General features: G+C 56.6%; 2 protein-coding genes across 2 annotated transcripts in view; one reads left to right on the top strand and one right to left on the bottom strand.

The window, feature by feature from the left end:
* Window positions 1-25,676, top strand: part of MAST3 (microtubule associated serine/threonine kinase 3) — a 117,528-nt gene that overhangs the window by 23,706 nt on the left and 68,146 nt on the right. The window lies entirely within an intron of this gene.
* Window positions 6,859-21,383, bottom strand: IL12RB1 (interleukin 12 receptor subunit beta 1). The gene is made up of 15 exons (XM_074978531.1): window positions 21,116-21,383; window positions 17,630-17,744; window positions 16,500-16,666; window positions 15,489-15,643; window positions 14,270-14,315; window positions 13,455-13,565; window positions 13,210-13,292; window positions 12,647-12,866; window positions 12,097-12,270; window positions 11,323-11,424; window positions 10,649-10,795; window positions 10,158-10,292; window positions 8,897-8,993; window positions 8,724-8,805; window positions 6,859-8,144 (listed from the first exon to the last, which is right to left on the bottom strand). Exons 1-15 carry the CDS (start codon window positions 21,198-21,200, stop codon window positions 7,683-7,685), a joined length of 2,181 nt encoding a protein of 726 aa, XP_074834632.1. The 5' UTR covers window positions 21,201-21,383; the 3' UTR covers window positions 6,859-7,682.

The following is a 25,676-nucleotide window of genomic DNA, read 5'->3' as shown; positions in this document are numbered from 1 at the left end:
CTGCTCTCTGCACCATGTCTCGGGTCATTTTCCTCTGGCTCTGCAATTTTCATGGCTCTGTTCTCCTTCCCCTTTTGACCCGTTGTTCAGCAGCTCCGTGGGTAGCTCTGCTGGACCCGGAGGAAAACATAGGGCTGGTTTCAGCCTCGTGTAACTCCACTGGTGTGGGATGAATTTGGCCCACTCATGTCAGTGTGCTGTTAGTCAGGTGACCCAACAGCCTGTCTTTAAAGGGACAATTCCATATTTAAGCCCTTTTGCAAGTGTCTGGACTTTTCTCTTAAAAATAGACAAATTATCCCTTTATTTTCAGTCTCCCTCCATCAGTACTGGCTGGTCCTGTATCTGGCAAGTCAGAATCCAGCTGCAGCCTGCCTACTAGTGGCAAGAGGGGGGTCGGCTCCAGTGACAATGGAGGTGGGTGTGCAAGCCTGGAGGTGAGGTGAAGATGCAGCAGGCAGGGCCAGCTGCTTCCCCTGCTGGTCTGTCAGCACAGTCCCAGCTTCACGTTGGCTCCCAAGCAGCTGGGCCCAATTCCATCACGTTTCCAGGTGACACTGGCTGTGCACTGCTGATGGTGAACATGGCCCTGTGGATCAGTCCCCATGGAGTGAGGGGCTGATCCATCCTCCCTGCTGAGCTGTCTCTCTAGCCAGGTGGTTGGGTTATGTCAGTGGCCAGCAGCCTGGAGGTGATAGCTGCTTTTCGACATTGTACAGGCAGGAAAGAGACAAGTTGCTTCCATCCCACGGGAGTGGCTCTCTGTGTGCATGTGCTCGTTCTACAGGGGGAAGAAGAGCTCTGCAAAATCTCAGGCCAGACCATGCTTTCTCTGCCGCTGGAAGCAGCTCCCATCCCTTCCCTCCCGCACAAGGCTGAAAAGCTAGGTGTGAACCCTGACAGAAATCTGCCCGGGGGTGCAGCATATGACCCTTCTTCCTCCCACCCACATGTTGCCTGGGGAAGATGCAGTGCCAAGTACCACGAGAGGTGGAGCAGAGAGCACCGAGCAGGAGAGGGTCGCCACCCCTTTGGTGAGAGAGGTGTATGTGGCTCACCTCTCCCTATATATGTATGGGGGGCAGGAGGAGGTGTGGGTCACCCCTCCCTGTGGAAACTCTAGAGCCCTGAAGCTAAGAAGGTAAATAAAATGAATCCAGCTGCAGAGTATTTCTTGTTTATGGGCTCAAGTCAGCTTGATGTGAATTTGAACACGGACACCACTGATAGCCATTGAACTCTTGAAAACAAATGTACCATGTCTCCTGTGGTCAGCGTAGGGAAAGCTGGTCACCCAGGCCTAGCTGTTACCAGGTTCCCGGAAAGGGCCAGGCCTCTGGCTGGCATGGACATGACAATGGGCTTCTGCTGCCACCCCGTGGCCTGCAATAGGCAAGTTACAGTATTTCCAGATCACTTTCTTTGCTGCCTGTGTGTGGGTGGATGGGCGTGGGTAAAGTCATCACCTCTGTCCTGTCCTACTTTCTCTGCTGGAGTAAGAACAGCCCCATCGCAGGGGGCGTGCGTCCCGGGGTGCGTCTCTTGGGGGCTTGGTCATTCACTGGTCTCCTCCTGATTCTATGAATGTCTATGCAGGGCTGAACATGGCACTGGGTGCCCGGAACTCCAGACCCATAAGACCAGACTTAACAGCAGCTCCTCCTCTGGGTCTGGCTGTGGCCTTCAGTTCCCAGACCTCAATATTACTGCCTATGCCTCCCTCCTGGGGACAGCGGGAAGACCAGAGGCCGAATGCTCAAGGAGCACTGAGACTCTAACAAAGCACATGATTTTATTTTCACTGGCCCACTAGCCATGACGGCCTGTTAACGGGAAGCTGAGATGGCAGCAGTTAAGGTGCTGGCACCCAGGTCTCCATCACTGGAGGTGTCAGCGCAGCAAAGAATAGTTCTTGCCCTTCCCCACCACTCACAATGCTTGGCTGTGTGGATTCCCTGGGAGTGGTGTGGGGAGTTAGACACTGTAGGGACGCTGGTTAACCTGCCCTTGGGTGCCATCCTCTCAACCCTCCATGTCCCTGTAGCCAACTTCCACTGTCAGACAGCAGGACGTGCCCGCTGCCAGCAGGTGGCAGGAGAGGAGCCCTTTCACTGAGTTGGCCGCAGGCACTTCAGGTAAGGAGAGAGGTGCTGGAAGCACCACCACTGTGTGGCCTCTCTGAGCACCAGCAGCCTGTGTGTTCTGCACTAAGCAATAGCCCCTCTGTGGCCTGGAATATTACAGCCTGTGGTCCCTGGGAGTGTCAGGGGCCATCCGGCTGATCAGCAGAGCTCCAGCAGCCTGTGTTTCTGTGGGTGGTTCACACCTGCCTGTAGCCTGGCGCACACACTTTATTCTGCACATAGGTAGGAAAAATAGAGGGAGACCTGATTAGAGCCTCTTAGGGTGAGGGCGTCAAGGTGTAAAATACTGACTCAAGCCCAGCCCTTGCCCCCATCTCTTTTTTCGCTCTCCTTTCTCCCTGCACAATTTGGAAAATGCCCTGAAAATCATGTAGGAACCTAAGATTTGCAGTCCGAGCTAGGCGTGCATCTTGCCCTGCAGTGATATGTGGCTTTAGGTTGAAGATAGCGTGGGGAGCACCAAACCCATCCTCAACCCGGAGAGCAGCATTCCCATGAGAGGAGGAATCTTTCCTGATTCTTTAGGCAACCTCTTCACGCTCTGAAGCATGAACTTGAACTGGCCCGGTCCGAGCATGTTCTGTGAACCGGGGAGCCACAAACAGTGAGGCTCGAGGGGACGCTTGTCGTAGGGCATCCTAGTGTACCAGATGCACTGGGGTCAGGAAGGGCCCCATTGCCTGTGCCAGTGCTGGCCCTCCCACCCCACATGTGCCTGTGTCCTCTGCTTCAGGACAGCCCTGTCCCAGGTACAGACCCAAGGGGAGTCTGTGATCAAAATACTCATGTTTTCCATTGCCCAGATTGCAGGTGCCAGTGTGTGGAAAGACAGCCCTGGGCTAAGGCAGCGAACTGGGAGCCGCGAGATCTCAATTCCTTTCCTGGGCCTCCTGCGTGATGCTGACCCTCCTGCTTTTCCTATCTGTGCTTCCGTTCCCCTCTGTCAAACGGTAATAACTCTCTTCCTCCCAGGCCCATCTCTTTCCATTCCCAGGCTTCAGGAGCCAGTCATGGGCCCGTGGGGTTTCAGCCAAGCCTGGGGCCTCCAAGTGCTACTGTAACATGCACTAAGCCCCTCTCTGTGGACTTTCTAGCTGAACAGTGCAGCCGTTGGCCTTTCCAGCTTTGTTGTGTGCCTGGAGTTGCTGTGGAAAGTGCTCCGCAAGGCCCAGGTGGTGGGGTTGTTGCACAGCCCTGTCTGCCCCCTAACACCAGCCCAATGAAGGCTGTGATAGTCACCAGGTCCCAACCGCCGCACCCCGTCCCCAACCCAGGGCAGCAGGAGGTGCTGCTTTGGACAAGGTGGCTCAGCCTGGCCCTGCCATGCCCATTCCTTCCTCCTGCCTTGCGTTGACTTTGATTCCTTGCTGCGAACTATTCTGGGGGAGGGAGACCTTGGCTGGCGGCAGCTTTGCCTGCTCCTGTGCGCGCACAGCCCTCCAGCGGGTTAGGGAAAGAGGCTGAAAGCTCCCCAGCAGTTGGAAGGGCCTAACGCTCCAGCCCACACCCACCTGGGGAACCTAAAGCTCTTTCAGGCGGGGGGCCGGATTCCCGGCGGGCCTGAGTGCCAGGGCTGGCCCCGAACGCAGGTGGGGAGCGGCGCTTGCCCAGGCGCGAGTTCCCCAGCTGGGGCGGGGCTGGCCTTGTGGTGCGCGCACGCCGGAGCCGGGCGACGTTTATCTGTGAGTTACGCGTGGGTGTGCAACTGGCACGTGTGGCAGCGTCTCCTCCCAGCCCCCGGGGAGCGTGCCAGGCAGGGCCGGGGCAGGCAGCGGCCGCCCCCACATGCCCTCCCCACCAGTGCCAGCAGCGCCCGGGCGGTGGGAGAGGAGAGCGGCACCAACGCCCGCTGGGGAGCGGCCGCCCCCTCGCGCAGGGCGCTTCTCCCACCCAGGAGTGGGCACTGCCGGGCCCCGAACACGCGCGGCTCAGCCACTGCTCTGGGGCTGGGGCCGGGCCGGGCCGGGCCTGCCTGCACAGTGTTCCCCTCGCTTGGCAGGGCTTGCAGGCGGTGTGGGGCTGAGTCCCTGCCGGCCAGGCTGGACTGGGAGCGAGCAGGGTTCTTGCTCGGGGCGCGACGCTGGTAGGAGTCTGCGGTCTCAGGGCCGTGTGGCCAGGGACGAAGCCCCGGTGCTCGGCTCCCTCGCCAGCCGGTGGGAGCAGCCCCGATGCGCCGCGGCCAGGGCGGGGGGGACAGGCGGGCTTGGCTGGAGCCCATCTTGCTCCAGGTGCGCCCCTCGGAGCCCCTAGGTGTGCCGCGGGGGGGGCCGTGCTGCCAGCGGCGGGGGGGTTGTTCTCCTGCGCCTGCTCTGCTAACAAGCCTCGCCAGACGCGCAGGGACTGCGCCCCCGGGAACAGACCAACCGCCTGCTACCTGGCAGGTGTCCCGGGGCCTGTCTCCAAGGCAGTTTGTGAGCAGACGCCTGCCCCGCCTGGGGCTGTTCTTCGGGCTGAGCTGCACGCCCCCTCGCCACCCCCGGAGAACTGGTTTGCTCTGTGCCCCTAATCTCCTGGTTCTCTGCAGCAAAGCTCTTGTTTCTGGGAACTCCATGGAGACTGGAGCAAAGCCAGACTTGTGTCCACTTGCCTGCTGCAGCCTCTGGGCAGCACTCAGGCCTGCTGGGATTACCCAGGTGTTCGGGGCTGCCAGCCCATACCTGATACCTGCGCTACTTCTCTGTCCCTTCAGGTGCTCCCCGAGTTACAAAGATCTGCACAGACAAGCCATAGCTCTCCTGCAGCCCTGAGGAGCAGCACGTGTGAGGGCCAGAGAATCCTAGAGCAGCCAGGGGCTGGAGAGAAGTGTCCCATAGAAGGGGAAACCACTGCGTCTCTCCAGCTGCCCCATGCACAGCCACCACCCCAGCTCCTCTGGAGTCTTCGGCCCATGCTTGTGTTGCTCGCTGCCTCCTGGTGAACAGGGTCTGAGTGCAGCCCATGGGGCTGCAAGGGGAGCTTGAGCAGAGCCCTGGTGGGTGGGTGGCTGGCCGGGCAGCCGGGGGATTTTCTAGAAGTCCCTGTCAGAATCTCCACCCACCTCCTCCCCCCTCTGACTAGGCTTGTGTCTCCCAAGCACCAGCACCCACAGTTAAACAAAACCGATGTCTGCTGTTTCTCACTGCAAACCTACAGTGTTTCAGCAATCCCCCTATGTGGGGGACTCACTGTATCCTGGTAGCACCCAGGGGCCCAGTGAGGGCACAGCACAGACCGTCCCTGCCCTGAGCAGTTCGCCATCTAGACAGGCAGGCTGGGTGGGAGAAGAAGGGAGATTATAACTAATAGGATGGAGGGAGGCTGTTCTCAGTGGTGGCTGGCAGCAGGAGGAGCAATAGATTCAAATTACAGTGGGGGAGGGCTAGGTTGGATATTAGGGAAAACACTTTCACCAGGAGGGTGGTGAAACACTGGAATGCGTTAGAGAGGTGGTGGAATCTCCACCTCTAGAGGTGTTTAAGTCGTGACTTGACCTAGCCCTGGCTGGGATGATTTAGTTGGGGTTGATCCTGCTTTGGTGGGGGGCTGGACTCGACCTCCTGAGGTCTCTCCCAGCCCTGGGATTCTTTGAAGGGTTGCAGCTCACAAGCAGTTTGATTGCACACTGTGTTAGTACCACGGTATTTATTGTAACAGAGAGTGAGCTGTGCTAGTCTATACGCTATTAAAACAAAAAGCAGTCAAGTAGCACTTTAAGACTAGCAAAATAGTTTATTAGATGAGCTTTTGTGGGACAGACCCACTTCCTCAGACTTTTCGTCATTGTTTTGGGAGTTATCTATTTCACTCTGTGTGGGGTGTTAAGTGTACACCACAGTGGGGCTGAATCAGGAAGACAGGCAAAACGGGATTCACTAGAATCTGGGCCATTATTTACCAATACATTCACGCTGCACAAATCCATCGCCTTGCAGTACAGTGACAATAAGTATTGTCTGAGCTGAGCAGCTCATACATGTGCACAAGCTGGTGGCAAGGGGAGTAGAATCCCCTTTTTAGGCTTCTGGTATCTTTGCAGGGTGAGGGATTCAAGGCCGCCTCCCAGTTGTGCTGCAGGTGGCTGTGTTCCCAGTGAGCCTGATTCATGTGCCACTGACATTTTTGTGCAGAGCTTCTGATAAGATCAGGTTTTCCCTGTACTTTCCCCAGCTGCTAACTGTTTTTGAACACTCAGCACGCTCTGAGGCCGTCTCCGAGAAATGTATCATGTAGGCCAAACCACAAGTTAACCCGCACTCCCTTGTGCTGATTCAGCCTTGCCTTAAATAGGGGATGAAATACCTGCAACTGCCTAAACTTGAAACATGAAACCTAGGCTCTGAGCTGCACCCACGGAATAGTTCTGAGAGGAGGATTACGGAGTGTGGCATACAGGTGCTCTCTCTCCTGTGTGCATCTGGTTATACAAGAAGCTGCTTTGTAACATTAAACATGAGGGGTTACTGGCACAGCAGTCTCGTGCAAGGCTGAGCAAACTTTTTATGTCAGGCCCCACTTTTTCCTCCCAGGCGATTAGCAGGGCTCCCCCGGCCTGCCTTGTAATCCAAGTGGGGAAATTTCAGTTATGGTCCTATGAAAAAACAAACCCACCCTTTCAGCAGGTGTAAGAAAAGGAGGCTGTAAAAAGTAAATGCTTTATTGGTTGGTATAGAACTGTGAACACACAGACAAAAGCAGCACGAGATTGCAACGTGTAATGAGGTGGATGAGCCAGAGACCCAGCAGCTGATTGTGCTGTACCCCACTTAGGAAACTGCCCCCCACTTTGCACACCCCTGGTTTAGTAACTAGCCTCAGCTCTGAAACTTCGGCTCCCAACCCAAGTTTCATGTGGCACCTGCTCTCCGTTTCTGCATTCCAAAGCCGCCCCTCGCTGTGGGTGAATGTGCTCCTGCACTTTGTGGGCGGACTGAGACTCGGCTTTGGAACCAGCCTGTCGGCTTCAGAGACCGAAGTTTTCCTCCAGGAACGATTTTTGTTCAGCCGCCGGGATGGGTTGGCAGCGCAAGGCCTGACTCCACTGACCAGCTGTAGGTCAGAGGGTCGCACAGAGGTGTATCAGTCCAGCCAGCCCTATGCACCCTGCTCCTGGCCTGGGAGCTGAAAGTCGCAGTGTGGGGAAGCAGCGTGGACGTGCCCTCCTGACGCAGACCCGTGCAAACAGAAGAGCACGTGCATGTTCCTGATCGGTGCCATGAACAAAGCTGGAGGGGGGGTCAGGTGACAAAACGCCTGCCTGCACAAGCCTGACCCCATTACTGCCTCATACGCTCGGGGGAGGAGATGGGCTGTGGAACACAGGGAAAAAGGAGACTGGGGCTGGGCTGTGGGACCTTTTCTCTGCTGTGGGCAGAGGATGCTCAGACAGTTCATGCTTCCTATGTCGCATGTCCTTGTGGGGCATGAGTAACAAGGAAGTCTCTCAGTACCTGTGGAAGTGCCTGTCTCCTGTGCTGTGGGCTCTGCCCAGCTGGGCCTGAGCTTGTCCCGGCCAGGTTCTGCTTTCCCAGGCTGGCCCCAGCTCAGCCCTGGTGCCAAGGTTCACTGGTGTGAAAGCTCAAAGCTGCCCCCGTTCTTTATAATGATGGGCTTGTCCGAGAGCAGCAAGGGGAGAGGCAGCAGGGGCCCTGACTGCTCTGCTGGCTCCTCGGTGAGGCCCTGGGCCATGTGAGGCTGAGAAGGGCCTGGGCCTGCTTCAATGAAGTCACTTTGACCACAAACACCAGCAGGTTCTCTGACCTCACTGCCTTCCTCTTCCTCTTCCGTGGGGGTGAGAAGCACCTGCCTCCTGTACTCAAAGAGCAGGTCACTCTCGGAGCCCACCTGCCCCTCCCGAGTCTGGGCCAGCTCAGCCGCTTCTTCAGGCCCCGGGGTGTAGAGGTGCAGTGAGCGAGTCTCCGTGGTCACGTCGTGCTCCCCCTTGCCCGAGAGGAACTCGGCCACCAGTGGTTCCGTGGGGCTGACTTTCTCGGAGGGCTCCACAAAACCAGGCCAGGGCTTCTCCTGGAAAGGACCCAGTACGTCAGCAGTGGGCAGGCCAGTGTCGGAGAAGGGAGGACGGACCCTGGTGCATCTCAGGCAAGAAGCTACATGACTCCAAGCTCCCCCCTACCCACTTCCTGGGCCCGGCCCCAGGCTGAGGGCCTGACGTTGCTGGGAGACAGGTCAGGTGTGGTGCACGCTGGGTTCGAACCGGTGGTCAGATCCCCTCTAGTTACTGGCTACAGACCCCCTATAAGCCTGTTACCTGTGGGGTGCTTCCTGAGCTCAGGGGGCAGAGACCTGGGACTGAGGGACTGGGTTCAGACCCTCCTGCTGACTGCGTGTGTCTGTCTGTCTGTCCTTGGCCACCCAGTCCAGACCTTTCCCACCCTCCCAGTTGGGCCTTTTGGGTCTGTCTGTTCAAATTAATGTTTATTGGTGCATTTTGCAGCAATTGCAGAGGAGCAGCAAAGCCTAATTTGCTGGTGGCTCCCCATGCAACTTGGCCCTCCCTGGGACAATAGCCATCTCCTGGCCCCCAGTGGGCCTCCTGGCCTCGAGCTTCCTCCAAGGGCTGAGGGCGTGGGGTCAGAGACTCACCTGGCTCATGTCCCTAGCAGGGAAGGTGAGGGCTTGGCTGCCTATGGGACTGGGCAGAGATGGAAACAGCACTTTCTTGGCCCTGGAGGATGTTGGCAAAGGTTGGTTAATGCACAGAGGAGCGAAAGGGCGGAGAGGACGGGGCAAGGGGTGGTTACAGCCAGCATATTCACCTCTTTCTGTTGAAGTGGTAAAGCGCAGCCAGGAGCGGGATGCAAAGGAAAGCACTGAGGTATGGGAGGTTGAGTTTTGCCTCGGCGGTGTTGGGACCTAGGAGGAAACACAGTTCTGCCCTGGAACCAGCGTGACCCAGGATGTGGGAAACAGGCTGGTTTTGTACGAACAACTGGCCCCCACCGGCCCCAGCCCTTGCTCCCAGCCCAGGTGTCAGTGTGTACCGGAGTGAAGGGACCAGCACAGCCAATGGCTCAAGGGCCCAGGGTGGGTGGGAATGTGGATCATCTCCTTCCTCCAGAGCAGTCCCTTGATATCCTGACTGCTTCCCTGGCCTTGCCGCCTGTCCCAACAGGCACTGGTGTCGGCGCCTGCTGTGCTGGGCCCTTGTTTCTGCGGGGAAGGGCAGGTAAGGCTGAGGGAGCCAGCAGCCCAGGGTGAGGGACAGGCCCTAGTGGACACTGCGGCTCAGATCTCAAGCTGGGGTGCGAAGGGGACAGGCTGCAGTGGCCATGCTGCTATTTCCAGCTGCTGCTTGTGCTCTCTTGGACCTGGTACGCTCGGCTTGTGCCTGGCTGTGGGGTCGACCTACCCCTGGGCCATGCAAGGCCAAGTGCCGCAGCAAGCGGTGCCGGAGCCTGTTTCCCTTCCCAAGGGGCGGCTGTTTGCATGCTGCCCTGGGGCTGGGTCTCAGCAGGGCTTTCCCTGACACAGGCCTTGGCCTGTTTCTAGCTGCCCCTGTGGCACATCCCAGTCAATTCCACTCAGGGAGGTGATGGGCAGGAAATGGGTCAGGGCTTCATCCACCTGAGGGAAGGTGGTTTGTGGTGCGGGGGGGCCTTGTGGAACTGCGCCTCAGTTCCTGGCTGTGCTACTGACTCACTGTGTGGCCTTGGGCAGAGCACTTAGTACCACTGTGCCTCTGTCCGCGCCAGTAAAAAGAGGCCGAGAGGCCTCCCTTCTGGCCTGGGCTATTTAGAGGTGAGGTCCTGTGGGAGGGAAGTCGGGGGGATGACAGCTGGATGCTGCCGTAATATAAGAGACGTGTTGGACAGCTGGGGCAGCACACGCTTCCCTGCCCTCCGCTTCTACCAAAGCTGTGCCTTTGTTGGCAGGGGAGCGGGAGATGCTGGCCCCCAGTGCAGGAGAAACCCTTGCCGGTGGAAAGAGCCTCTTCTGAGAACCTGAGCCTTCAAGCAGCTCCTGCTTCGCTACCCTCCCGGGGCCGGGCAAATGAGGGGGAGGGTCTCTGGCTGTTACCAAGCTTCGTGGTCTTAAACAGGCGCTGGGGGTGGCAGAGCTCCGCTCTGGCTGCCTGAATCCCAACTCGGTAGTAGGTGTCGGGCTGCAGGTCCTGGAGGGTGTAGTGCGTTGCTGAGGAGTTCGCTTCATGATCTGATGAGATGGTGATGGAGGGACTGAGCTGTCAGCAGCACAAAAACCCCTCCCAGTCTGGCTTGTCCCAGTCCCAGCTCTTACACGACTCACACTTATCCTACCCCTGGGAGATTAGCCACCTTCAGGAAAAGGGCCCACAGGCCTTTCCTCCCGCCCAGTCCCCGCGGGCCCCTGCTCCTCCACCTCTTTGGCACAGGGACTACCTGGCGGCTCTGCGGGAGTAGTGGAACAAGGAACCAGGTGCACTCATGGGCTGGTTCCTGCCCACCTGTCATGCAGCCTGCCTGCCTGTGACTGGAACCGTGCTGCAGCCTGCTGGTGTGGGGTGGGGGGAAGCCAAGCATCACACTCACAGGCCCTCCTGTTGTCTCTCACGCTTGTGTAGCAGATAACATATTTCTGCAGGGTGCCGGGGCACTGGGAGAGAGGAGAGGGCTCCCAGTGCAAGGAGGCAGAGATGGCTGTGACGTTCTCGATGTGAATGGGCCCATCGAAAGAGGCTGTGAAAGGTGAGGTAGGAAAGAAAACCGTCACTAACTGAGTGTATGGATTCGTGGCTAGAAAACGGGCCATATTTTCACACAGGCTTCTAATGTCTTATGTCTGCCCAGCACCACTACCTTCTGTTCCCTGGATCACGAGCAACAAACCAGTCTTCAGCCTTTCTTTGAACACCAGCTGAACCCTGCACGGCTGCCTGGCCCAGCCCAGGAACCTCCCACCTCTGAGGCTGAGGATTGTACCAGCCTCTTGTTTTCCACAAACAGAGGGGCCTGTGAGTAGCACAGGTGTGGAAAAGCACCTGGCACAGGGCCGGGGAGGACCTCCCTGGCACCTGTTCTCATCGTGCCCTTACTGTGTGACATAACTCGTTCTGCTGGGCTAGGCTGCTGCTCTGCGAGGTCAGCCCGCACCGTGTGGAGTTGTGACGAATAAGTTTTTGCTCTCAGAGGAGGGCAGAAGGCTGCCTCCAGTTTTTAATTGACCTTGTCTTTCCCTGATGGAAACCCGACCTATTCCAGCTCACCATTTGTAGCAAAGTAGTGCATGGAACCAAAGGTGGACCAACGCTTCTCAGGTCCCAGGCCGTGAATGGCAATTCTGTAACACCTCCCGGGCTGCACCATCACTGGAGCATGAGACAAAGAGACACCATCAGATCTCCTGGCACACCCCACTCACATAAGGGGTGAGCGAGACTTTGTCTGCACTGCCCAATCCCACAGGGAGACTGACTGGCCCACAGCAGTCCTGGAGGCAGGGCACATATTGCCCAGCTTCCCCCAGGCGAGCGGGTTTCCAGCCAAAGTAAAGGAGCAGAGCCCAGGTTCCCGATGACGGCTGGACTCATCTGTCGACTGAACTCGGGAAGCCTGGACGGTCTTGGCACCAGGCAGTCCTGTCTTTGCCTCACACAGACACCTCCTGGTTTTGGGCACGGGAACCAATACAGGGATTCCTGCGGGCAGTCGTGGGCATGGACCCGCCTGGCTACTGCGCGCAAGCACTTCCTTTCCAAACAACTGGCAAAGGAGCAGGGTTCCCCTCAGTGCTCTCTGTGAGCTGAGTGCTGGGGCGGCTGCCCAGGGGAGATTCAGATGCAGCCCAGCTAACGACCAAAGCGCCGCCAGCCAGCAGGGTGTGTGCCTGAGGGTGGTGCGCATCCACATTTGCTTTGGTGCACAGAAGAACATTTATTCTGCACATGGATGGGAAAAAACGAGGGGAGGCTAGTCCCTCGGGGGCGGGGGAGGGAGACCCAAGAAACGGATGTGAACGAGGCAGGATTTGTCTCTGTGACCTGTATCCACGTAGCTTTCCTGTTCAAAGAACGGTCTGTGGGTACATTCCCCATGGTCCTCCGGCGGCTCTCCCAGGGCCTGCTTCTCAAAGCAGTAGAGGCTCCCGTTGGTCTTTGCAGCCCACTGCACTGTCACACTGCTGCCAGCCCAGCTCATGTTCAGAAAGCTGATTTCTGGGAGGAGATACAAGGGGACAGGTCAGCAGGAACATGCCACCAAGGGAACAAACGTGTGGGGGCTCCACATTCACAGCAGCCGGGGCGGGCACGGACACATGGCAACAATGTCCAGTCTCACCATCTGCTCCCCATCCACCTGAAGACCTGACCCTGTCCTTGCTCAGAGAAGGCGGGTGATGGGAGCTCTTGTCCCTTTGCAGCGGGTGTTGGGGCTGCAGTTTGTTGAAATCCCAAAGAGAGAAATAACTTGGGAAGTGCTGGGCCAGGGATCCCAGAGCTCTGCCTGTGGCCTGGCAGCAGGACCAGCTGGGGAGGGGTCTGGGCCTAGCAGGAGGCCAGGCAGCTGGGGCAGCAGCTGTGTGGTTGGTACCTGTGCGCTCCTCTGGAGGGATGCGATACGTCTTCACAGGACCACTCCCCGCTGCGTTCGATGTGCTCAGAGAAACGTGATACTCCGCCCCAGAGAGAATCCAGCTCAGCGTCGTCCCATTCTTCACGTGGCTGATAACCCCCTCTGGCTCTTCGCAGCCGCACGCAAGCATGTGGGCCGCCAGCACGTAACTGACTTCCCCCTGCTCCACACGGGCTTCCTGGCAGGGGTTGGGAAAGCCCACAGTGATGCAATCCTGGCTCATGTGCATGTCGAGCTTGGGCGGGATGAAGGAGCCCGTTGTGTAAGTGGCCATGTGTTCTGGGCTTGTTTTAGGGCCTCGTGCAGTGGCCAGGAAGCTGCTGTCACAGCCACCACCGGCTGGAACACATCACAGACCCTTTTGGCTCTGTGCTGGGGGAGGAGGTCAGCACTGATTGGACAAGAGGGTGCAGGGCGGCTGGCTCCTGGGGGCCCTCTTTGCATTGCACACTGGAACTGCACGGGGACAGGGCCCCTGGAAGTGGCAGTGTGCATGGGTGGGGATCTGTGCACTGCCTCACCTGCCAATGGAACGTCACGTTTCTCTGCCCGTTCCTCCCAAGACTCCCCAGCGTCCATGTCACCACTGGGCTTTCCAGGATCTCTGCAAAGAGAGCAGGGATTCGGACCACTGCTTTGTTTACCTCTGCAAAGTCTGCCTTCCTCCCTCCGACTTCCTGCCTGGCTTGGTGTTCTCCCCACACCCCACGGCAGCTTCTCCTCCAAGCCAGTCAGCCCCCAGCATGAATGGTGTGAAGTGCCCCACCCTCGGGAACAAAGATGGACTGGCTCCACTCGCTCCAGTAGCTGCTCCAATGGGCCGTTTTGTGCCGAATCTGGACTTCACAGGCAGCAGCTGTTTCCAAGTGGCATATCACTAAAGCAAAGGGAGACAGCAAGGGCTCAGCAGGGGTTTCCAGCCCCACATGTGTGTCCTGCCTGGCTGGCTGCCATGTGTCATGGGGCTGGGCCTGTGGGGAGGGAGAAGGCTTGGCCCCCGACAGCGTTGGAGCAGAATTCGTGGGACGCCAGCCTTCCTCTGGGCCCGTGCTCCAGCAGATGAGAAACTACCTCTCAGCAGGAGAGTTAAGGAGCTGGTGGGCGTTTGGGGACTGGCAGCGCATGGAGCTGATTGGCAGCTGTCACTCTGCGTGCCTGGCAGGGAGCAGAGGCTGGGGAGAAAGGGAAGGTGGCAGGCCTCATGCTGCAGCATGTTGCACAGAAGGGAGGTTTTGCCACCGCTTCTCTCTGGTAACAGCCTCCAACTCCCTTCCAGTTTCTCTACCTTCCAGGCAGTGCTGGCCTGTGTATCTATTCTCCTGGCACTGCCCAGAGGGCTGCATGGGACGCGGGTGAGATTTATAGGCATCGACCAGCTGTATATCACTGGCTCATCTGTAAGCCAGAGCTGGGCAAGGAGATGCTGCCTCAGAGAGCTCCTCTCCTGCGAACCTGCCTATGGAGAGGCACTTTGGGGCAGGAGGCACCGTGAGGGGCCCCAGGTGTCTCTCAGTGTGGTGCGATTAAGAGCTTTAACTGGCCGTGACTGTCTCTGCTAGGGTTCAGTTGTCACAAGCTGACCTGTTCTGTCATTGCCACTGTTTTCCTGTGGGGTCTGACACGCCACCTGGAAACAAAGCAGACACGGCTCATACACAGGCAGCACCAGGCGCTCCGCGGCACACACTGCCGGGTGCTGCCAAGCCCCAGGGTGTTACTGAAGTCACAAAGGAATGAGACAAGTTTGGGGAGGACAGGCCCAGCAATGAGCTAAGGTGGCCATGGGCGTAACCCTGAGCTCTGGGTGTCCCGAAGGCTCTTGACTCCCGGAAGCTGGGACTGTCTCGGGTAAGGATCGCTCAAGGAAGGAGGCCAGGCCCCCTGCTCAGGGACCCCTTCTGGGCCCCTCACCCAAGGATGGATGGTACTGACGGCTTCTGGTTCCTGTGCTGACAAGTCTGTGCTGTGTCCTTGTCCTCCTGCTGAGCGAGAGTCACGTCTGGCTGCCGGTGGGGGCAGGGCCTGGGGATCCCCCCACAACCCAGCCTCTCTCCTTGCCTGTTTCTGCCTTTGCCATTGGAGGTTCCCTTTGGTCCCTGTGGCTACTTCATCCCCCTGAGAGTTTTGCAGACTCCGTCCTCCAGGGCGGGATTTCTGGGCTTACTTTCCCCTTGGCATCTCTCTTGGCTCCTGACCTCTCCCGGCGGCAGCCCCTTTCTGCTCTCAGCTGCTGGGCTTTGCTCTGATTACCTGGCCCTCCTGCTCAGAGCAGGCCAGGAGACTAGCTGGCCCCTTGGGCCCCTCTTACTGCCCCCCACTGCCAGTGCTGGCATGGGGTGCTGGGGCCAGGGTGCAGTTGTCTGGTGCAGCACAGGGGTAGTTTGTATATTCAAAGTGTCTGGGGATGACTTCATTGGACTGGGAGAGATTATTATTATTATTATTTATTATCTGGGTCTTGCTTCCTATGTAATCCCTGCAAACAAGCCCCAGATCCTGTCATGGGTGATGGCGTAATCCATCCCTGGTAAAGAGGAGACTTTTATTATACAGTGAAACAGATGGAAGGAGCAGCTGGGCTGTGGGAAAGACGTAAGCAGGGCACCAAGCTGCTTTGGGGTGGGCGCGCTTCAGCATGCTTACATAATGGTAATGACAATTAACGATCATTAGCTTCCACCACCAGCATCCCTGCTGTGAGATGACTGGGAGGAGGGAGTCGTGAACATGAGCAAGAGGGGGACCCCCACCTCCACCCCCGTCCTCTGGGATTTCAGCTCTCGGAGTCTGTCCAACCCACCTGTGTCCATGTGGTGTCCTTCACCTGCCTGTACTGCACTTCCCTTTGTAACGGTCTGTCTCGGACAGCTGGGTCATCCGGCTTCAGCAGCGTGATGCTCAGAGTGCCATTGGACTTGCTGTTCAATGTTATTTGATTCGGTGGATCCAATTTGACTGGAATTACAAGGTGACAGTAGGAGTTACTGGGGCTTGTTAACAGGGTGGGCGGAAGGTGTGTGTGTGATTCAGCTGGGCTAAGAGTACCTCAGAAACAGATCACACGTGTGCACAATGATGGAAACATGCCTGTGTGTGCACACAAACACAGCGAGAGCCACAAAGTCACCAGCACCAATGCTGTCCTCTGCCAGACCCTGCAGAGAGGCCCAGGGCTCAATGGCTGTGGAAAATGAGGTCCTTTCTTTGGCTAGTCCCGCGGGGGCAGAGCTGGGAGACATAGTGGCAGGTAACATGTGGAGCCCCTGCCACTGTCTTCCTGTGGGCAGGACAAGGATGCAAGTCAGGCCTGTTAGGTCAGCAGTTTTCACAAGCTGCAGATTTTGCATCACAGGCAAGCAGCGGGTTGCTTTCTAAAGCAGCATGTCTCAAACTGTGTTCTGCAGACAACTGGCAGGCATGCTGCGAGTGTCTGTCTGACAGCATTTTGATATCACACACTGAAGGCAGACATTTTCTGCTGTTAAAACCAGATACAACGTTACTGCTTCATTGCTAGGAAACCCGACTCAACTACTTCCTTTTGGTTCTGTTATCTCTGTTGCTGTTTGTTGGTTTATTTTTTGGGGGTGTGGGTCTGATGACAATTTTTTTAAAGAAAATTTTCATTCGCCTTCTGCATAAAACATGGTGGTGTTTTGGTGTTCCCTGGCCTCAGAAAGCTTAAGAAACGCTCTTCTAAGGAGGCTCACATTGCCCCTGGCTCACCCAGCCGCAGCACCAGGGGAGCTGGTGGTAGCCCATCCCCGTGAGGGCCAGGGCTACAAAAACTCTCCTTTCGGACGACTCTTACTGGCATTCTCCAGTTGCAATGTGATGTTCTGGCTTCTGTTGACTCTGCCTCCACTGTGGGACTCCACCCAGGCGGTGAGGTTCTGTAGGACCCGCATTTTCCGGTACTGAATGCTGAGGTGAGTGGAGGAAGTCTTGAACAGTGGGCAGGAATTGGAACTGTGATAACTAGGGAGGAAGACAGGTGAATACCACAATGCTGGGGTGTGTCAGCTATTGGCGGCTTTGCTCTAAAAGGGCTAGATCCTGTTCGAGCAAGGCCTGCGCCAGTTGTGTCGGGGCAGCTCAGGGTAACATGGCTAACAGCGATGGAAGGGAGCCAATCTCCTTGTTGCCAGACACTTCCCAACTCCTTTTGCCCCAGCTCTTCCTGCTGCTGGAGCCAGAGGGCCTAGCCTGCATCCTACAGTCCAGTCTCATCCCTTTGGCCGAGTGCTCGGCCCACCTGGAATTCAAACATCCTCACCACCCGCATGTACACAGTGCTTTAGGCTTCCAGGCAGGAATGCCAGCTTGTTCCAGGTGCCTGTGGGTGGGGCCCTGGTGGAGAACTTGGGGAGCTGGCTGAATGCTGACTTCCCCAAATCCCTGCCCTGCCCAGACCCTACCTGCCCCATCTTCTCCAGTCCCTTCTACTTACTTCCCTGGCAGGGGACTTCTGCCTTTCCACCCCCGTCCCCTTCCATCATCCACTTCCCAGCATCTTTACGTAGATGTACCTGACATCAGTGTTCTCTGTAAGCTGGGCGCTCGGGCAGCTGTGCAGGAGAGAATCAGATGCTGCCCAGCCAATTAGCAGAGCGCCCACAGCCGGGGTTTTTGACTTCTAGTGGTGGTACACATCCACACATGCCTCCATGCGCAGAAAAAATTGATTCTGCCCATGGATGGGGGAAAAAAAGCTGCATCTAGCTGGCAAAGGTTAGAGGGCACAATGTCCACCTCCCACAGATGGACTAGGGAGTTTGTTTTGTGTGCTTGGGGGTGTGCCACGATTCCTTCTCCCTGGTGCACGGTGTGGGCAGGTTCTGTGCTCCACCGATCCATCCCAAGTGTGCCCATCACCACTGCAGCCCCACAGCAGCACACTCACGTACCACCCTTCCCTCTCCCTCGGGGCGGCCAACTCACCAAAACTTCAGATGATAGGTGGCATTTTTTGATGCTGCCTCAGCTCTCCATTTGCAGGTGAAATTGCATTGGTTGCACTTCCTGTAGCAAACCAAATCGGCATCCTGGGCAGAGCCTGCGGGGGACACAGAAGCAGCTGGAGTCATCCTTTCCCAGTCCATTCCCTGAGCAGACGTGCCGTGTTGGGAATTATCTGGGTTGTCTATACACAACAGCAAGAGGCTGGTGCCTTTGTCTATATGGAGCAAGGAGGGGAAGAAACACTTGGGTGCAGAAACGCAGGGGGTTGCCACAGAGGCACTTTCCTTTCTACCTGGCCATGCAATGGGCTGCAGGTCTTTACTCACTGCCAAGTGACCCTGCCTCGGATTCAAGGGCCGGGGCAGAACATCACCAGGATGCATAGGAACCACATGGCATGACAATGGTCAGTGCCTATGACAGAGGGAGGGGCCGTGAGCAGCACAGGCCAGTTATCCTTCCAGGCCTGGCCTGCAGTCCTAGCACCAGCCGGGCACTTTCTTCCTCTGCTCGCGGCACAGGCTGCGCTGGGCTGGGACCAGCATTTACCTCCACCCCGTTGCCTGTCCTTTGGGCTCTCAAGCCTTCAGAGAGATGTCCCGTTGCCTCATCCCCAAAGTGCACAAAAGACTATGGGATTGTCTGGGGCTCTGTGGGAAACCTGGGGAAAGTGCCTGCACCATCACTGCACAAGCATCAATGAAGAGAGTCCCCCAGGTCCACAGCAGCTCTGCCGTTCTTGGTAGTCATAGTACAGATGTATGGAGGAGAAAGAGGGCATTTGTGTGTGCTAAAGAACACGCGTGGGCAGTGTGTATTACACAAGTGCACGTGTGACTGAGTTTGTGTGGGACAAAGGGAAAGATTGAGCATGCAGAGATAAAGTCTATGTGGTGTTTGTATTTGCACGTGGTGTGTGGGGTGGGGAAGTATACGTGGTTTATACTGCTCACTTGAAAGGCTTCTGTTTCGCTCTGCTGAAAGTCTTGGTGAGTGCATCAGCTCCCTGGAAGAAAATCACCTCTGTCTGAAAAGTCCCTATGACTTAAGGGGCCACAGCTCCCTAGGCCTCCTGTCAGGATAGTCTGGGAGGAGGGATCATTTTCGTTTGTAGCCTGCAATGCAATGTTGTTTGTGCCGATTGCTTTTGTAACAGTCCCAGGCAGGATTTATTAAAAAGCCAGTAGCTGCAGCCTGTGTCCTGCAGGTGAAAGTTTTCTTTGGCAGGCTGATAAGCCTGGTGAATAGGAGGGAAGTGGTAGATGTGATACAGCATGAGTTTAGTAAGTCTTTTGATACTATCTTGCATGACCTTCTTGTAAACAAACTAGTGAACTACAACCTAGCTGGATCGTTATACGGGGAGTGCCAGACTGGTTATAAAACCATTCCCAAACAGCGGTTATCAGTAGTACACAGTCAAGCAGAAAAAATCGCCTCAAGGGGGATTCCTGCAGAGTTCCCAGTTCTGTTCAGTATCTTCATCAATCACGTAGCAAATGGCACAGAGTTTGCCTAGCAAGTTTGCAGATGATACCACGCTGGGAGGGGTTGCAAGTGCTTTAGAGGGGAGGGTAAAAATTCAAAATGGTCGTGACAAACTGGAGAAATGGTCTGAGCTCAATAAGGACAAATGCAAAGTGCTCCACTCGGAAAGGAACAATCGGTTGCTAATAAACAAAATGAAAAATGACTGCCTAGGAAGGAGTACTGTGGAAAAAGGTCTGGGAATCACAGTGGATGACAGACTAAATATCACTCAACAGCTTAACACTCTGGCAAAAAAACCCAGCCCCCTCTAATTGTTTCCATCCATGTGCAGAATAAATCTTTGTATGTGCACCGAGGCATGTTTGGATGTGCACCACCAGTAGAAACACAGCCGAGCCGTGCTGCTCTGCTAACCATCGGGGGGCACTGGAATCTCTCCTGAGTGACCACACAAGTGCCCAGCTTGGAAGGAGCACCGATTCTGGGATGCATTAACAGGAGTGTTGTAAGCAAGACATGACAAGTAATTCTGCTCTGCTCCAGGCTGATTAGGTCTCAGCTGGATTATTGTGTCCAGTTCTGGGTGTCACACTTCAGGAAAGATGTGGAAGAGTGATGAAAATGATTAAAGGTTTAGAAAACATGAGCTCGGAGGGAAGATTGAAAAAAATGGGTTTGTTTATTCTGGTGAAGAAAAGACAGAGGGGACATCACTATTTTCAAGTGCATGAAAGGTCATTACAAGGAAGAGGATGGTAAATTGTTCTTCTTAACCTCTGAGGGCAGGACAAGGAGCAACAGGACTAAATTGCAGCCAGGGAGGTTCAGGTCGGACATTGGGGAAAAACTTCCAGCCAGGGTGGGGAAGCAGGGGAATGAATTGCCTGGGCAGGCTGTGGAATCTCCATCCTTGGAGATGTTTAAGAGCAGGTCAGACGGACATCTGTCTGTCGGGGTACCTGCCAGCATTGCTGTGAGTGCAGGGGACCAGACTTGATGATTTTCTCCAAGTCCTTTCCAGTCCTAGGGGATGTCATGATGGACCAAGCGTCTGGCCGGCTCTACAACTCAGTGAGACAGGGCGCCCTGTCCTCTCTGGGGACTGGGAGGCTCATTTGTCACTGCAGAATAGTTGGGAAGTGCCAGAGGCTTTCCCTCAGCCAGAAGCAAGGCCTGGCACTGCAGCATCTTGGCTTGTCCGCCTCAGGGCTCTGCAAATGAGACTTCCTTGAGGCTTGGGACACTGTGGGGAGAAGGGCTGAGGGGCTCCCCAGAAGCACCTGGGGAGACATTCGGTAGGAAAAGGGCTATTCAGAGCTAAAGAGGGGAGGGGAAAAAGCAGTGACGGGAGTAAGACCATCTCATCACCACCAAGAAGTGAAGCTCCTCTTGTCAGCCACGCTACCAGGTCTGCTCAGCTCTCTGCAGCCGAGGTATAACCAAGCCAAACCATGTCACGTCAGGAGCTCAGATGTTGGCCAGAACATGGGAGCTCCTGAAAAGGAAGGTTCATCTTCTCCCAGCTGCACCAGCCCCAGGCTTGTTCTAGAGGAGCCTCTGCCCATGGCAGAAGGTCAGAAACTTCCTGCCCTGGAATCTGAACAAAACTGGAAGAAGTGTCTCACTCACAAGAGCTCATGACCTGCTCAATAAAACCATTAGTCATTCAGGCCCTGCTGGAGGGCTTGTTCTTCGTGGAGCTACAGACTCATAGGGCTGCACCTCTGAGACCTAAAAGAGCCCTGCTGACTTTTCCAGCTGGCCTGAGCCTATGTCTTTTTGCCCAGGGAGGCACTGAGTCCTTGCGGTTGAATTGTGCCCTGTCCCTGTGGCTTTAGAACTAATCCCCAGCCTCACACGGCATAGATTTACTGCCAGAACAGTGGAGGGGAAGCCTCCTTATCACCAGACATCATTCAGCGGATGGTTCTTTTAAAGATATCTTTCATCTCTGTTCACCACAAAAACACTCACCGCTCAAAGCTAGTGCCGCCAGCAGCAGCCGCCAAAACATCATCTGTCCCGTGCTTCTGGCAGTGTAACAGGGAGGAGCCCACATGGAGGGCAGCGTGCTCGTGGACTCCCGCTCCTGGCGCCGTGACCAGCTCTGCAGAGTGACCCTGCTGTGTCTCACGGAGCTCCTGGCTCTTAGCAAACCTCCCAGAATCACAGAGCACTAGAACTGAAAGGGACCTTGAGAGGTCATCGCGTCCAGGCCCCTGCTCTCATGGAAGGACCAGGTGACATCTGGGTACTTATCCAACCTGCTTGTAAATATCTCCAGGGATGGAGGTTCTATAAACTCCCCAGGCAGAACTCAGCTGGTGCTGGCGTGGCTCTCTCGATGGTGACAGAAACTTTCCTGCACGTAATAAAGGTGCTCGGTGGTTGCAGCAGAGCCTGAGGTGTCATTACTCGCCTCGCTCCTGCCCAGAGTGAAAGAGAAACAAAGCAAGTATCCCACTTTGATATGTGCTCTGCTCCACTCTGTCACTTGAGGGCAGCGTCACCAAAGCCACAAGGTCACCACACAGCAGGAGAGGGAGGAGCAAAGCGGGCAGAAGCCCTGTGTCCTGAGGTGCCCCAGGCCAGAAGTCCTCCCATCACGCAGACCTGAAGCAGGAGTCCTTCAGGCCCTGTTACAGGCAGCTCTGGAGTCAGGCCCTGGCCCTCAGTTTAGTTACTGCACATTCCCCTGGTGTTAACTGGGAGGAGAATGTACCTGGCACACCCAGTCGTGTATTTTAACATATTTTCAGGGCCACTCCTGCTGTGTGCATGTGTGTCTGGGGGATGTGGGAGCGTGACGCTTTCCTGATGAGGTTTTCCTACTTCTTCGGCTCCAGGTGGGACTCTCTATCCCTGACTTCTGCAGGATTTCCAAGGTAGGGTTACTTCAGAGAAAAACTCATCTCTTGCAAGCAGGGCTTTCATGGGAGGAGAACATGGAACTGCGATTCCACCTCTGACGAAATCTTTCCCTTAGGTCCTAATTTCCCCTTTGACTGATTGGATTCTGGCGGGATCCTTCCGCCCCTGCAGCCTGTTGTTGAAATAACTGGGATTGTAATACGTCTGGCTGTCTTGGCTATTCTAGCAACCCTGTGGTGACGCTGGTCTGGGCAACCATCAGCAGGGATCAGCCCCAGGATCTGCTGCACAACATGCGCAGGCCCCTGCTGCTGGCTGAAGGAGTCGCTCGTGTAGCAAACTGCCACAGCAGAGAGGGCCTGTCCCAGGCAGTGCCAGCACCTCAGCATTTGGGTGAGCGGATGCTGGAGTGGTTCCAAGCTCACACTGATCAGGGTGTCTCTGACTGAGCTGTGGTGGTTCCCACCCCCTGGTGCTGGGGCAGGGGTACGCCATAGGGAAACCCGGTGCCTCCCTTCTCAGGGCTGACTACAAATTAATGAAGGTCAGGGCCATGCAATCATCAGTGCAAATGTCTCCCTTTGCCAAGGATCCCGAGCCCACAGGGAAGGAAGGAAGCTGAGCCTGAGACTTGCCATGGCCCTTCTCAGCAGTGATTGGTGCCTCAGTTGCTCTCTGAGCCTGCTCAGGCAGCTGGGGGGCAGGTGGAGAAGCTCTAACCCCTTCAGTCTGCAGCCCCGAGCAGCGTGCGCCAGGCCTGACTGCCCATCACGTATGCTCCTGACAGAGACCCTGGCACTGTCAGAGATGCCGTGGCCCCAGGCATCCTGGCTCAAGTCACACACTGATGCTGTTCCAGCCAGACGGAGATGGGGTGAGACACAACAGGGCAGCTAACAAACTTGCTGGGGACAAGACCAGGCCACAGTGGCAGCAGGAAGCAGCACGGCCCCTGTCGAAGCAGAGAGTGAGCTGGGAGCCCTCATAGGCAGGGCATGGCACAGGACAGGGGCTGCTGCTCCCGGCCCCACCGGTGACATTCTGCCAGTCTCCCCAGATGGATCGGTTAGTTTCCAGGCACCTGCCTCAGGGGAGTGGGGCTGTGGCTAACCAGAATGAGTGCTCAGGTTTGACAACTGGCTGTAGACAACCCTGGGTGCTGCTCTGCTGCTGCTGTGGCAGACGCTGTACAATAACCAGAGTACAATAGCTGGGCTCCCTTTTCCTCATTTTCCTGGGCTGGAGCCCTCGTGCTGGGACCTGGTGCAGCATTGCTGCTTGCCCGTACTCACCTGGCAGCACCGAGCACTCCCAGCCCTGCCTCAGAGGAGCCGCACCGCACGCTACAGGCACCGGATGATGCAAGGAGACCTGCCCTGACTGACCCAGCCAGCACAGGCTCTGCAAAGGCTGGGCACCATTGACTGGCAGCAAGCCCAGCAAGAGGGCAAGTACCCTGAGACGGCCGTGTTGTCTCTCCACCAGCCGGGGCGTGGTGAGTTCTGGAGCTACTGACGCTTCTGCAAAGGCTGCGGTTCCCTTGTCTGGTTGGTGCAGTCATGGGCGGGAGGCTGAATGAGTCTAGCTCGGGGGATGGCAACCATGCACAGCATCTTCCTGAAGCAGCTGCCCCTTATGGAGCCCTACAGGGTTGCAAGTCAGGTAGCCACGTACCTTGTAACTGCCTGAGAATGGTGAAGGAGAACTAGGCCAAGAGGAAACGTCTGCAGAAAACACCATGCTGGAGCTGCGTTCTCTGAGCGACAGAGAATTCACTTCCTCTCCTCGCTCCACTGTGCCCTAGCTAGCAGCACCTTGCTGAAGGTCAGACCTGCAGCCCTGTCCCACCCCAGAAAGCAAACTCCACTTTTGAAAGGCTGAACGCCACCTGGACGAGCAGAAGTACCCGCCCCAGCGACTGGTCACAGGATGCCGTGTGCCTGCATGGAGCACGTACCGTGTGGAGCAGAGACCTGGGCGAGGGCAGCAGCCAGCAAGGGCAGACAGGAGGTGGCCCATCATTGATGGCTGAGGAAGATACAACAACAGTGGTGGGAAACCTAGGCTAGTGAGTGGGCCGCAGACGTAGCCCTCCTTTATCTGAGTGGGCCGCGAGCTTGTCATAACCGGGACTGTCTCCCAGGATAGGGCAGTTTCGCTAACTGCAGGTGTGTAGTGAGACTTTGCAGGGGGAGCCGTGGCAACTCTTCAACTGCAAGAGCCACGCTCTCCCGCTACAGCCAATGTTGCGTTCTGGGTGCAATCAGCACTTGCCTGGCTGTACGGGTGGGTCACGCTGGTAAAACACTAGGTGGAGGCAAAGCTGCAGAATCTGGCAGCCCTGTGCGGGCAACAAAACTCCAAAAAGTTTTGTGGGCACACAGGGAACCACGATTTAGCTTGCAGGCCACCTGGGGCCCAGGGTGGCCACCACTCCCCCATGTGTCCTGGAAAGACAAAACAAAGGGAAGCGTAAAGCTGCTACCTGAGCTGAACATGGTAGAAATATCAGAAAAGAAAGTCGGTCCAGGCAGTGGGGACACATACCCCACACGGCAGCTGGGAGACAGGCTAAGCAAGCCTTCAGCTGGGGACCCGAGGGAGGGTGGAGAAAGTGAGGAGTGGGAGGGAAGAACGAGCAGAGGTCAGAGCCTGCGGATGTTGAAGATGCTGGGCTCAGCTAACCAATATTTTTGGAGCATAAACTTTGCATTTTGCCCACAACAGCATCTACTCCAAAAATCTGTGAGTCTGTAAGGTGCTGCAGGACTTCTCATTGTTTTTGCATATACAGGCTAACGGGGCTGCCCCTCTGGTACTTGGCATCGGCTGTGAGGAAGTACCACTACTAGTGACTGACCTGAAGCAGTGGAGGAACTGCGCTGCCAGGAGGCCAAGGGGAGAGAGGTTTTCTCAGGAGCTGGATGCAAAGTGGAGTCTCCGGGGGTTACCGTCCTGCAATCCCACTCCCTTGGGGGCCTGCTTTTGCTGAAGCCAAGAAAAATGAGCATCTACTCCACAGCCCCAGGCTCATGCAACCCATGGCCTGGCCTGCTCTGAGAGCTATGGAGCTGCAGAAGAGGAGGGTCCATCTGTGCGAGGATCTCTCAGCAGTGAGCCCTTCCAGGGGCCCTGAGCTGGAGGATGGGGAGATGAGCACAGCTGCTGAGAGCCCGGGGCTGGTCTGGAGGGCAGAGGGGCCATGCTGGCGGAGGGAAGCAGGAAGAGCTGTTGGTTAATACCCTGCTGGCAGGTGTGGAGGAGCAGGGAGCCTGCCCTGTCCCCCACCTCAGAACAGGGAGTGGCCTCTTGGCCACATTGGGCTTTTCGCTGTGGATCCAAGTCGGCACCGAGGAGCTGCACTGGAAGGGTGCAAGCCTGTGCACCCAGGGTTGTCATCAACCCGGCGCTCGCCTGTTACAGCCTTGGGCGTGGCTGCGTGTCCTGCTCTCAGGCCGGCAGCTGCAGCTGCCCAGGGTGGGAGCATTCAGACAGACTCCGGTGCCTGGTGGCCCATCGCCCTCCTGCCGAGCTGTGCTGAGAGTAGAGGGATGCAATAGTGAGCGGCTGCTGCTGCCTACGGTGTGGGCCAGTAATGATGGCGGGAGCCATTAAGAACACAGGCCGGGCTCGTGGGAGGTTGGAGGGGCGCTCCACCCCCTTT

This window comes from Carettochelys insculpta, chromosome 27 (assembly GCF_033958435.1).
Source record: "Carettochelys insculpta isolate YL-2023 chromosome 27, ASM3395843v1, whole genome shotgun sequence".
NCBI classification, from domain to species: Eukaryota; Metazoa; Chordata; order Testudines; family Carettochelyidae; genus Carettochelys; species Carettochelys insculpta.
This window is presented reverse-complemented; position numbering and strand designations above follow the sequence as displayed.